At 38.1% G+C, this 13,342-nt stretch overlaps 1 protein-coding gene across 1 annotated transcript in view; it reads right to left on the bottom strand.

The window, feature by feature from the left end:
• The window catches only part of LOC145693503 (protein takeout-like), a 33,494-nt gene that overhangs the window by 12,781 nt on the left and 7,371 nt on the right, over window positions 1-13,342 (bottom strand). The window contains exons 2-3 of the mRNA XM_081769570.1: window positions 10,962-11,054; window positions 8,109-8,256 (exon numbers count right to left, since the gene is read on the bottom strand). Of these exons, the coding sequence (XP_081625696.1) occupies window positions 8,109-8,256; window positions 10,962-11,054 (241 nt within the window). The remainder of the gene's footprint in view (window positions 1-8,108; window positions 8,257-10,961; window positions 11,055-13,342) is intronic.

The following is a 13,342-nucleotide window of genomic DNA, read 5'->3' as shown; positions in this document are numbered from 1 at the left end:
TATACCATTCTTCTCCCAAAAGTTGCCATTTTGCCCCCATATTTATCATTCTCAAGTTTGGCTGTACTATTTTCTATAAAACTCGTGCCCGTTAAATAATCTGATGGGCGCAACTGGCACTCTAAAACCCACATGTGGTCACCCTTACAGCGGCAACTCCCGTGCCTCAGGTTGAGAAATCATGCCCTGTAGTAAACCTACTGTTTGTATTACGAAGAATAAACAAAAAAACATACACAAGTTTTCCTTGGTGTCACGCAACAAAGCCACATCTCTATTCACTGCACGGCCACGAGCCACGTTCATCAAGAGAAAAATAAATCCTTTGCAAATGTACTTAAAACAGCAAAAAAGAAACATCAAATTATGTGAAAGTAATTTGCTCAACGACCTTGTTTCGTTCTTCATACCATCTCCATGAAAGGAGGAATTCGAAGGATTGACCTCTGACTTTTCATTATGCAATTACTACCTCACTGTCATTGAGGTAGCGGTAAGGTCTTGGTCACAGTTATAGTAATTACGGTTGTTTGTCTCTGATTGTTTTTCTTCAAGCCTTTAAGTTTCATTTTCAAACACTGTCAAACAGGTAATTTACTAATCTTCTATACTTAAATATGAAAAGATCAACAATTGCTTTCTAATTAACGAGGAAACACTTTTCTTTTCAGCAAAATTACGTAAGACTTAATGTTAAAAACACTTTTTTTTTTAATATATGCACTTCCCAAATTATTTATATACATGCAATGCATCAATTTGTACCGTATATTATGTAACTTTCACTATGCAGTTGCATTATAACCTTCACGCACACTTTAAATTGCAACTGTTCACTTTACTTCAGTAAAATAAATTACCCCTGAATTTATTTTCTTTAAATCTTCATTATAAGCGTAACTCTTGAGTTAGCTACAGCTAATCTATTGCATTAAATCAGGTTTTCTAAATCCATTTCATACCACGACCTATTTTTATCACATCCTCAAGCCACTGCTTTCCCCCCTAACTAATTTGCTGTTTCTAATGTAACAAGCTTTCTTAATTATTGTTGTATTGTTGCTTGTTGCATACACTTTTATATTGTAAGGATCCCCACATCACGACAGAAGCTCATGTTAATACAACACGAGTTATTGATTACAAAAAATGAAGCAGACGAGAAGTCAACACGAAAGACACCGGAGAAAGCCGAAAGATGACGAACTTCACGAAAGGACCCGAAGAGGACAAATAAAAGCGCAACCACGGAGGGATCTGGCATCAGTCGACCAACTGATCAACTAACCATCACCTGCTCTGAGGTCGCATTGGACTAGAAGTACACCTTTCCTATACCCTATGTCGCACTGGACTAGGGATCCCATCTTCAACTTAAACCTTGCGAGGCTGCCGTGAGCTGAGGAGGTTATCCACAATCTTACCTATACACCTTGCCAGTGTTCTGGATGCTGCCATGAGCGGAAGGGCACCCGGCAAAACACCGATATCCTTTCATCTGGTCATTAAGAAAAGACATTATTTACTCTTTGTAATCAAAGATATTTGTAATTAGTACTTTGTAATAAAATTGATGAAGGGAAAAGACTCGCCCGGACCATCATTTAGTCTCTACCTATAAAGTCATTGCGATATACGTATATATATGTGTGTGTAGCTTTCATTTTGAATTGTATTTGGCGGCATAGTAACTCAGTGGTACAGTACCTACCTCTGGTGAGTGGGGTCCCTGGTTCCATCCCTGCTAAGTAAATTTGTGGCGGACAATATTGTATCCGTGGGTTCTTTCGGTAAACTCCCGTTTCCTCCCACTTTTTTAATTCCACGTATTCTGCCTTCATCATTCGCTTGATTTAATCATGGTCTCCGTTAGCCTAAAGGGCAGAATTATAGGACGTAAAACAGAAAGATTTCAATTGTATTAACCGATTCTCCAGTAGTTTAAAATTTCGTTTATATTTTACTGTATTTCAAAATCAGTATCGATATCTATCAAGGAAATAAAGTTAAAAGAATCTTAAAATCTTATTACAATTATATCTTTCACCTAAATTCGGCACCCTCATGAATTCCTGTCGCGACCTTTCTAAGGGTCGCTATCCTTAGGTAGACAAACTACCTAAATAATCGCTTCCAACTGGACAATTTATGACGTAAGAACGCACTTCTACGAGATAGCTGAGAGAAACGCTGAATCAAAGTAGAGGACGGTTCGTTGATTGAGGTTTAATGGGAATGTCACCGTCGAGAGTAGGAGAACGGAAATAAAACTAAATTCCTAGCTTTACCCAGTTTTACAATTTGTAAGCTAAAGAAGATGGATAACTATTGAAAGTGAATGATAAATGAAAGAGCTGATGGAATGTCGATGTAGGAGGAAAGAGGAGAACCCCAAAAAATTGTGTACAAATTGCTATTCGCTACAAACTTACATGGCTTGGGCTCGAATCAGAGGCCAATTACATTAAAATTAAACGCTCTACCACAAAAGCCACCTGATCCTCTAGGTAAGGCAATGGAGAGGCCACGTAAGCTTTGTCATTGATCTCCGAGTAATTTGTTTCCTAAAACAACATCGATCATGTTATTAATGCATTTCTTTGTATGTCATTCCTGCTGTTTCTCATGGCTAGTTTTTCTATCTTACTCCTTCTCCTCTCTGTGTGGTTTGGAGAGAGGAGGAGCACCAAACGGTGACATTACAGAGCCATTACATCATCCTTAACACCTTTAGCTCAGCAATGAGAGTACTGCCGTGACTATTAAATTATCTAGGCGTTCGGTTATGGTAATGGAACCGTTGCGCAATTGACATAATTCGTGATGTTCTTGAATAAGTTAGTTGGCGTTAAAATATGAAAGGTGTTTTTCATTTCCTATTGAAGTAAATAAACTTCGTTTGGAAGAACACTGACAAACTTTGAGAAATGGTATCCCCCATGAAAACATGAAGAAAAAAATTCAAGACTAACGCTGGTGCAATGATATGTCATTTTTGGAAGTATGGTCGTCGAAAGTTTGTCGAAACACATTTTAGTTATGGTCATTTTTGTCCATAACTAGAGAACCTAATGTCTGATTAAAGTTGGATTTGAATTTAATATTATTTTCAGCGCAACGGCTATAAAATACTTGTCCCTACAGCTTAACGTTGAATCCCAACCAGTTGAGCTCCCTCCGGGAATCGAACACGGTGCTCCCATGACAAAGGTGGGTTCGTTATCCACATAGCCACAAGGGAAGTTTGGATCAAGGTTAGGTAAGGAGACTTAATGATTACATGACGCCGTAGATTACATTAATGTAGGCCTATTAGTGAATATGTAGACACAACGGTGGAAAAGTTAGTCATAAAGGAAAAAAGAAAGAAGTTCATTCATGAGGTATATACAGGGTGTTTCAAAACAACAACGACAACGTTTGGGAGGTGATTCCTCACATAAAGATAAGATAAAAAGTATAGACCAACCTGAGTGCACAAATTCTTCCTTACGGAGTTATAAGCTGCCGAATACATGAAAAAATGAGCTTTAAATGTAAATAGCTCCAAAACTATGGAACCTACCGTAGTCGGATCAAGACTTCACTTAGGAACTAACATATGCGCTATCCAAAAATACAATTCCAGAATAATAAGGTACTCACGCAACAATTTTTAGAGAGGGAGTTTGGATACGGACTTATAATTTGAAGTACTCACCAACTACCCCTGTGAAAATTATTGCGGAAATACCATAGGATTCTGAAACATGGATATTTGGGTAGGGCACATACTAGTTCCTAAATAAAGTCTTGACCCGACTACGATAGGTCCCATAATTTTGGAGCCATGGTCCTTTAAATTTATTTTTTTCAAGATTTTCGGAAGCCTATAACTTAGAATGGTAGCACTTGTGTACACATGTTTGGTCTATGCTTTTTGCCTTATCTTGGTGTCAGGAATCACCTCCCAAACGTTGTCGGTGTTGTTTTGAAACACCTTGTATATGTATGTGAAAATGTTGTTACTTCACAACTCCCATAGTTCATTAATCGAATATACGACTCACAACATTCACAAAATCCTTATACCTTGCTCTGATTCAATATTTCTCTTTCAATTTTTTATTATCCTTTTGTATCGTTCCGTTCATCCCATATTTTCGGTAGGATATATCTCTCCGATGTTACAATTTGGTACTCTTACATTGTATTAAAATTATCTTGAGTGATAATAGAGAGAAGAAACTGTGGTGATCCGTTAAACGTTCGAATTAGAGATTTCAAGGATTTACATGTTACATCCTGGAAGGTCGAGTGGTCCCGGGCCCCCCAAAGCTCATGTGGGGCCGCTATTGTATTTATGAGTATACAATATTTGCCGTAATTTGAGCGCAATTTTCTTAAAATCTTCATATATATACCTTCTGCATCTGAATATGCCCCCCAAATTTGCAGAGAAATCGGTGCCCTTGGGGACTGTTTTATATTCAATATAACAGGGTGGAAAAAATCACGATTTTTTTCAAAAAAATCATTTTTGTTGATTTTTTTTTTATTTAAATCAAATATTTTTCTTCGTATAATACAAGTCGCGAACTGAAGAAAACACATTAGGTATTAGTATTAAATGTTAATTATGTCATTTACGTGAAAGTATTGGGTTTTAATTTTGAATTAATTCCCAATCGTTAACCTATTTCAATCCCAAACAATGTTTCTTAAGCATTAAGGAAAAAGTACAGCAATGTATATCAACATGACACTTTTCTTTTCACGAAAGTTACTGATATTTGGCAGGGGCATATTTTTAAACAATTGGAACTAGCTAGCGGCACAAAATACATATAAAGTACATAACTTTCGCCTAAAATTAACTAACTCACTCTATGACCTATGGAACCCGGATGTTCAATGCCATGTTCACAAAAGCTCTTCACTAACTTTTATCCTTAGTCAACTGGATCCAGTTTTTACTTTGTATTTTATCTACTTTGTATCCTATTTCTGCGAGATGCAACTTAATATTGTCCTCACATCTGCGCCTAGGCCTTCCTAATGGTCGTTTTCCGATTGGACTTGCAGTTAAACTTTGAAAGCGTTCCTACTTTCTTCCATTCTCGCTACATGTCCTGCCCACCTGAGCCTCCAAGATTTGATGACCCTAACAATGTTTGGTGAATGGTATAAATTATGCAGTTCCTCATCATGAAATTTTCGCCATTTCTCATTTCCGTTCCTTTTGGTTCCGAATATTTGTTTCAGGATTTTATTCTCAATTACTTTCAGTCTGCGTTCTTCCCTCAGCGTAAGCGACCATGTTTCAGACCCATACAGCACAACATGCATAATTATCGTTTTATATATTTTAAAGCTTCAAATTCCTCGACACAATTCGCGACGATAAAAGATTTTGAACTGAATAATAACACGAATTCCCTGTAGGAATTTTCTGCAGGAATTCCAAAATTTAAAAATCAAGATGATCAGTTCCAGAAGAAGAGACACTTATGATTGTTAAAAATATGCTTTATGTGACGTGAAAAACAGTTCAAATGCGAGTTGTCCGTGCATTTAAGACATCTATACATAGCAGGCTCATATGTCTTTATACTTTTTTATACTTTTCTGTTGGCTATTTTATTTCCTCTGACAATTTTTCCTGCACAGGCGCGGCAAATTTTCTGCGATCATATCGCAGATCGCGGCATGTTCTGCAAGGGTTCAAGTATCCACTTTATCAAAAGTATTATTCGATACTTTAACGCATCCAAAATTTGTCGTATTACGATCCCGAGGAACTTCTTTGTATTTAGTACATAAATTTCGCCCAAAATTTTATTTATTTTTTTTTTTTTTTTTTTGTTTCGGAGAGGGGATCGGACCCGTCTAAATACGCCCCTATTATCTGGAAACAAACAAATAGACGTGGACACAAAAGAGTTTACATGTTAAATGTCCATGGTGATCTCCCGGTTGGAATAGAAATTTTAAAACCCTGTGTTACAAAGAGAAGAAAGCAGGGTTCACCCGTAACCCGTTCAAACGGGATTTTCCCTGATCGTTCCCTACATGATACTCGTTTTCATACTGTGCTTACATACATTTGAGTCTCATTGTATTACGTTTATTATCTTCCATAATCGAAATAACAGAAGAGAAACGGGATTTTACTTACTTTCACTTTAAATTAATTCATTTCGGAATTTGATTTAAATCAACGATTTTTATTTAAAAAATCAAGTGATTTAAATCAGACTGATTTAAATCAATCCACCCTGCAATATACTATTATTCACCAAACTAAATGTTATAGAAAACTAGCAGCGTTCACCCCGCTTCGCTGCGGTCACCCCGGAACGCAATAAACTTTGTTACTTAGATAATTTTTACTTTTTCGCTTTCAAGTGATATGATAAAAACCATAGAAGATTGCAGTAAATGTTAACATTATATCGCCTGTCATTTATGTTAACCCGCCCCGCTTCGCTGCGGTCACCCCGGAACGCAATAAACTTTGTTACTTAGATAATTTTTACTTTTTCGCTTTCAAGTGATATTATATCGCCTGTCATTTATGTTAACCCGCCGAGTGACACGGTCATGCGGGTTGCATATAAATACGTTTATTTTTACCTATGATGAACTAACAAAGGATTTGTACGTTATGGACACTTGAATGGTCAATTATCTCAAGACACTGGTAATTAAAAATTAAAGTGATATGATAAAAACCATCTAGGGTCCAAATCCTAATAACCCCCCAAAAATGAAAGAAATTGGTTCAGCCGTATTAGCGTGATGAGGGAACAAAGGATTTGTACGTTCTCTTTTATATATATAGATAATGATCAATGCACGAACTAACTTCAAGTCAGAGCATGTCATAGGTTCGTAGGAATAGAAAAGTAGAATCCCTAATATTTTGATATTCCACCTTAAAATTCGCACGTAGTGCAAATGAATATTTGAAATGAAATTTTTGAGTTTTACGTCCCACGTTTTTGCCGGTTAGGCTAAAGAAGACGGTGATGATGAGAGATGAATGAAATGGTGGAATGAAGAAAGTGGGAGGAAACGGGAGAACCCCAGGAAAACCCATGCAAACTGTGTTTGTCCACCACAAAGTTAACTTGGCGGGAGCAGGGTTTGAACTCGGGACCCCAAGCACCAGAGGTGAACGCTCTACCACTGAGTCACCGCGGCCCAAAATGAACATTTGAATGTAAGTAATAATGACATCCTTTTCTCATAATGAACTTTGGTTATGATCTACTGTTATTATTCTCAGCGAATCACTTAATTCTTGGACTTGAGCACACACTGAAAAGCCATACTCCAGAAACGCCAAGAGCAAAAATTCTCTTATTGCTTTAGTACTATAATATGTGGTGTGTTCTGCTTTTTCTTCTTTTTTCTTTTTCTTTTGTTTTGGTTTCTTTTCTTTTCTTTTCTTTCTAGAAAGAAGTTATGCCAGTTTACTCATTCACAAATAGAAATTACAAAGGAACTAATCACGGGCGAATACCTACACATTAGTTACGCCTCTTCGCACATATTTTTAGACGCTTAATTTCAAGATACGCCATTTGCGGACAGCTCATATCTCCATTCATATAAGTAATTCTGAAAGTCTTATGGTTGACAGAGCAGGCTAAATAAGCATGCATGGTTCTCAAAACTCAAACTCATAATTTTGCAAGTTACGCCCCTACGTGTCTTTACCGACAATATGAACATTTTATAATAGTTGCAAACCCCATTTACTCGCTTCCACGTAGAAAATTATGAGTCCTTTCTTAGAAGTGTATTTTAAGTTAGAAGTCTTAGGTACTGGTAGGATGATTTATAGTTTGGCGTACCTTTCAACACCGAGGCTATACGGCACGTGGACCTGCAGCTTAACTTAGGATCGAAACCACCCTACCGGAAATTGAACCCAGGTCTCGCGTGTGCTAACCATATAGCCAAGAGGGAGTTGAAATTCTACTGTATTGTTCAAATTTCAGGTCTGTAGTTTAAGCAACCTGTCCTAGATGCTAATCAGCCAGCAAGTCACGACATCTAGCGAAGAAAATCGGTCTCGGTACTTTATCGACAGCCGTGAGGTTTAGTATTAGAAGACTTACCTTACGTCAGTTATTTGGATATCCTTCAGTCCATAAGTATAGCTTTGACCCAAAATCATTTTCCCAGAGATTGGTCCTCGCCTGTAGTTCACTGTCATCTCTGGGATAAACAAAGGATCCAAAGATTGAATTTCATACATTGGCTCGCCTGTAATGAGAGAGAGAGAAATTTATGCTGTGAAAGTGATAATGTTGCTGAGAATTTAAATGAAGAATTGCATATAAATAATAACTAACTCTATGACCTATGGAACCCGGAGGTTCAATGCCACGTTCACTAAATCTCTCTCCATTGACTTCTACCCTTAGCCAACTGGAGCCACTTTCTACTTTGTATTCCTATTTCTGCAAGATCCATCTTAATATTGTCCTCCCATCTGTGCTTAGGTGTTCCTAATGGTCGTTTTCCAATTGAATTTCTAGTTAAATCTTTGAAATCATTCCTACTTTCCCCATCAGGAAGTCGCGGTCGGAAAGAGGGATTGCCGCCGTCGACGTTGGCGGGCCGCCGGAGGCAGCCGGCACCCGTCCGCGGCGGCACGACGATCTACTTGTTCAAAGTTGCCGACCTTTTGCCGAGGCGGCAAGCGGTCGAAAATCGTCAAGTAAAATTCCCTTTGCCGACTCTTTGCCGACTGTTGCCGACCGTCAGAGCCGGCTAAACAATCGGAAAGGCCTCTTTCCGACCCTCTGCCGACTCCTTATGCCGGCCTCTTTTCGACAGCGGCGCCGGCGCATTTACTGCGCCTTTACGGTTGTTTGCCGACTATACGGCAAGACAACTTTTCGACGGCGGTGCCGGCGCATTTAATGCTCATTACCGGCTGTTTGTCGACCGCTCGCCAAGGCAACTATTCGTCCCGGTCGAAAATCGCGCTGAAAGATGCCGGCGTCCGACGCCGGCAATCCGACCGCGGCCTCTGGTCGGCATGGACAAATTGTCCATCTATAGGCGGCAGAATCCTGATGGGGTTGTTTCATTCTGACTACATGTCCTGCCCACCTGAGCCTCCTTAAGTTAACCCTATTAATGTGTGGTAAACAGTATAAATTATGCAGCTTTTTTTTGTTGTTGTTGTTGTTGTTGTTGTTGTTGTTGTCTGAGTTGTTACTTTAAGGTAAAGTGGGTAGGGAGTTGATTCTGCGTTCGATCTCCGTTGAGAGTGTTAATTATTTTCGCGTTCTCGTTCTACTCTCGTTTCGAAATGGATCAGCTCTTTACTCAGTCGCTGTAAAGAGACTAAGTCGACCAAAGAGTTTTGGTGATTACATCTCACTCTGTATGTTCCGTACTTAAGAAAATGTGGAACTCAACATTAGTGTGTTGTCCAAGAGACGAGGCGAGATGAGAAATAAGGTCGTCTCGTCTCCTAAATTTAATTGTAAGCCTCGTCTCGTCTTGAGTCTCGAAGAATTTTTTTCCTAATCTCAGCTTGATTCTTGAAAAGCTTTTCTCATCACGTTTTCTAAATTTGTTCTATATGTTGATGCTTTTTCCTTAACTCCATGTAAAAGTTATCAGAATTCTTCAGTGTCGTGAGAGGTCAACGGTGTGATATAGCAACAATTAAGATATACTTATTATCCAATTATCTCTTGTTATGACTTGCACATCTTTAAACGTTGATAAATGCACTTAATTTAATTCATACAATTACTTTATCAATTCATAATTTTGTATGTGAATCATAAAACAATAAAACATTGTTTGGGATCTATGAGCTATGAAAACTAGTCTTATCCACGAGCAGGCACGCACCCAGGAAGGGGTCCAAAGTACTTTTGGAGGATTTTAATACGTCTATGTAATATTGAACTTACCTTATTGAGCACTCGAAAAGACGATAATTGTTAATTACTGTCATCTATATAGTGGCGGATACAGCTAGTGGGTGGCAGGGGCGGATCCAGGATCTACTTCTGCAGGGGGGCGGTGGGTTGTCATACTGCTACTTAGAGCTACTTACAAGAGCTTCAAACTCTGGGATGGTATATATATATATATATATATATATATATATATATATATATATATATATATATATATATATATATATATATATATATATATATAAAATAAGAAAGTTTCCTCTTCTGGGGGGAGGGGCAATCGCCTCGATCGCCCCCCTGGATCTGCTACTGGTGGCTGGGGGGCTAGACCTTCCCAGTATTTTGAGTGACAAAAATATTTTAAGGTATTATTTATGACCTATCATCGTCTGAATTTTGGCTGCCTTCTATATCTGCCACTGCGTCTATATTTTTAGAAAAAAAAAGAACTAGATTATTTATATTCTATAAGAAATGAAAGAATACAGATGGTACTTAAAGTCAAATCTTTAACCTCTATCAATCATTTCTCTGTTAAATAAGTATATTCCTGGTAAAAAAAAAAAAAAAAAAAAAAGTCTACAAACAGTCGATGTACAGTCACGAACATTAAATGGAGATTAGAGCCATAAGAAATAATGGCTTCAGCCTCCATTTATTAATGTTCGTGACTGTACAACATTTGGGGGTCTGGACCCGGTGGATCCTCCGTATGTGCGCATCTGACCACAATCCTCGTGAAATTTCACGTCTAGTCTCAATATTAGTCTTGAAAATGACACGAGAATGGTCTCATTCTTCTTGCCTTGTCTCTCTATTTTTTTTTTTTTTTAATATAATTTTTGTGTCGTTTTAGAACAAGAATCAAGACGAGTCAGGAAATCTATTGTCTCGTATCTAGCGCTACTTAACACATACTCAATTCTGGGGACTCCTGTGGTCTGTCCCAAACTGTCCCAGCCTTTTCCCTTTACCAGTAATTGATACAAAAATAAAGAAAAATTGATGTATATTTCAACTTACCATCTACCAGGTTTGTAATAATCGTCGAAATAGAATCCTTCAAGCAATCTTGAACATCTGGATCAGTCCTTCTACATATCTTGAAGTATTCAGCTGAAACAGAAAAAGGAAAAAATAAATGAAAACAATCTCGTATTATCGAAACTAGCATTTTAAGAAACAATATGTTTTGATGAGCAATTTTAAATCATAAAATATGTTCAGACAAATCGGCAGAATAGACGAAAGAGCTGAAAAAGCAAATTCAAACTTCTCTCTGGGTTTCTTTTCTTTCTTCACCTTACAACAAACTGACAATACCGAAACCCAATTTTCTTCTGACACGTGGTGCGTCTTCGAGTGTTTCGTCACCGACCTTAATCTTGCTAAACCGCCGCTGTACTGTCCGCGCATTCACAACACCCTCACCGAAGATATGGCATATCTTCCGCCCCACTGCAGCGGCATTTGACAGCAGTTCGAACTCGTACAGCATGTACGTCCTTATGACGCTGTGTGGGATCCAATGTTCACTCTGTCCTTACACAAGTTCACCGTGTAACTGAACTGCCACAACCAGGTAGTATGTTGATATACTAACACCAACAACTGACTCTCGCCTTTTCTCCATTCGCATTCAAGTCACAGTGTGAGACCCAATGGAACACAGACCTTCACAAAAAGCGACAGAACTTTCTTGGTCACCTTTATAGCTTATTATGGTGTACCCTGATTAATTTACACAATAATTGGAATTGCTCTCTATATCTAAACTTTGTGCAACGTATTCTTATTGTTGTGGTTAAAGTGGCTCGGTAGTTGAATGCTCACTTCTAGTATCAGAAGTCTATGGTTTGATTCCATACCACGTGAATTTATAGTGGACAACATCGTTTCCGTTGATTTTCTCGAGGTTATTTCATTTCCTTCTACATTCTCATTTCACTAATTATTTTATCACCATTCATTTTCAGAAATTATTTGTCTGCCTTAACACACAGGAAAAAACACAACGTGAAACGAAACCATTTCAAGTTACATAATACTATTATTACTACTTGTTCCACCCACCCCTAACCCTTTGGCTTCTTATACAGGATGTTAATGAACTATACCGACAAACTACAAGAGGTGATTCCTTACATGAAAATAAGAGAAAAATTTCATATGGAGCTGTAAGGAAAAGTGCATTGTTTCAGAGCTAGGGCTGTCCAAAATCGCGAAAAAGTAAAATTTCAAGAGGCCCTATTTCAAATTCGAGATACTGTGGGTGGTGATCTTTATCAGCGTAAAGGAAGTCACGCATAAGCAATCCAAAAATGCATATTTCATTAATGTTCAATGGGTGTACAGAGTGTTCCCTACAGGATGAAATTTCCAGATATGCCATCAACTGAATTTTGAGATATGCTCTGACTTTATGATTGGTCTAAAGTAGGCAAACGATAAGCTTTGATAGCAGTGAACATGGAATCCTTTGGCGCGATGTCGGAAGTGTTAAGGATCAGCAGCAGCATGATCTCTTATACCCAAGAAAACGCATGTTGCGATGTTTTCTTTCACGCTTATAAGTGAAGAAAACCTGAAATATACCTTGACAAAATACATCGCTTTACACGTTATTCCGAACACAAAAAACTATGGAGCTGCCTGTTCATCACACTTCCGACTTCCCTCCGAAGTACTGGATGTCCATTCTTGTCAAGGCTTACTTCCTTCCTACTGTAGACCCTTCTTGAAATTAAGGTATATCTTAAAACTCTATTGAAAGCATATCTGAGGATTACACACTGTAGGGAATACCCTATACACCTACTGAAAAATGATGAAATATGCACATTTCGATTGTGTATGTGTGGTTTCCTTTACGCTGATAAGGACCACTATGCACAGTTTCTGGAATTCGAAACAGCGTCTATTGAAAATTAGATTTTTCGCTATTTTGGACAGCCCTAGTTCTGAAACTATGCAAACTATATATATTTAATATGCTCTCCAACTTGCGTTGATTGAAATATAGTTAAGGTTCTTGTCCTATTTTGAAATACACTGGTACTTTGGATTACGAAATTAATCCGTTCCGTGACTTTGTTCGTGAACCGAAATCTGATCTCTAACCGAAACACTTTTTACCATTTAAATTTATGCAAATCCAATTACTCTGTTCGCCCGTCCCTGAAACATGGTTTTCTATTTGTTTATGGTGGGATAATTGATTAAATTTATGGGGTTACGGCATCTATGGCCATGGTGGACTGTCTCACATATGAGGAATGACATCCCTCGGCAATCACACTGCCCAGGGAATCGGAGGGAAAGAAAGGGATGGGGAAGGAAGAAAGTGGCCTATAATTATTATCTTAGGTATCGTCTCGGCATTTTCCTGGATGATACCTAAGATA

Source organism: Thermobia domestica, chromosome 8 (genome assembly GCF_964235325.1).
Source record: "Thermobia domestica chromosome 8, izTheDome1.hap1.1, whole genome shotgun sequence".
Classification (NCBI taxonomy): domain Eukaryota; kingdom Metazoa; phylum Arthropoda; class Insecta; order Zygentoma; family Lepismatidae; genus Thermobia; species Thermobia domestica.
This window is presented reverse-complemented; position numbering and strand designations above follow the sequence as displayed.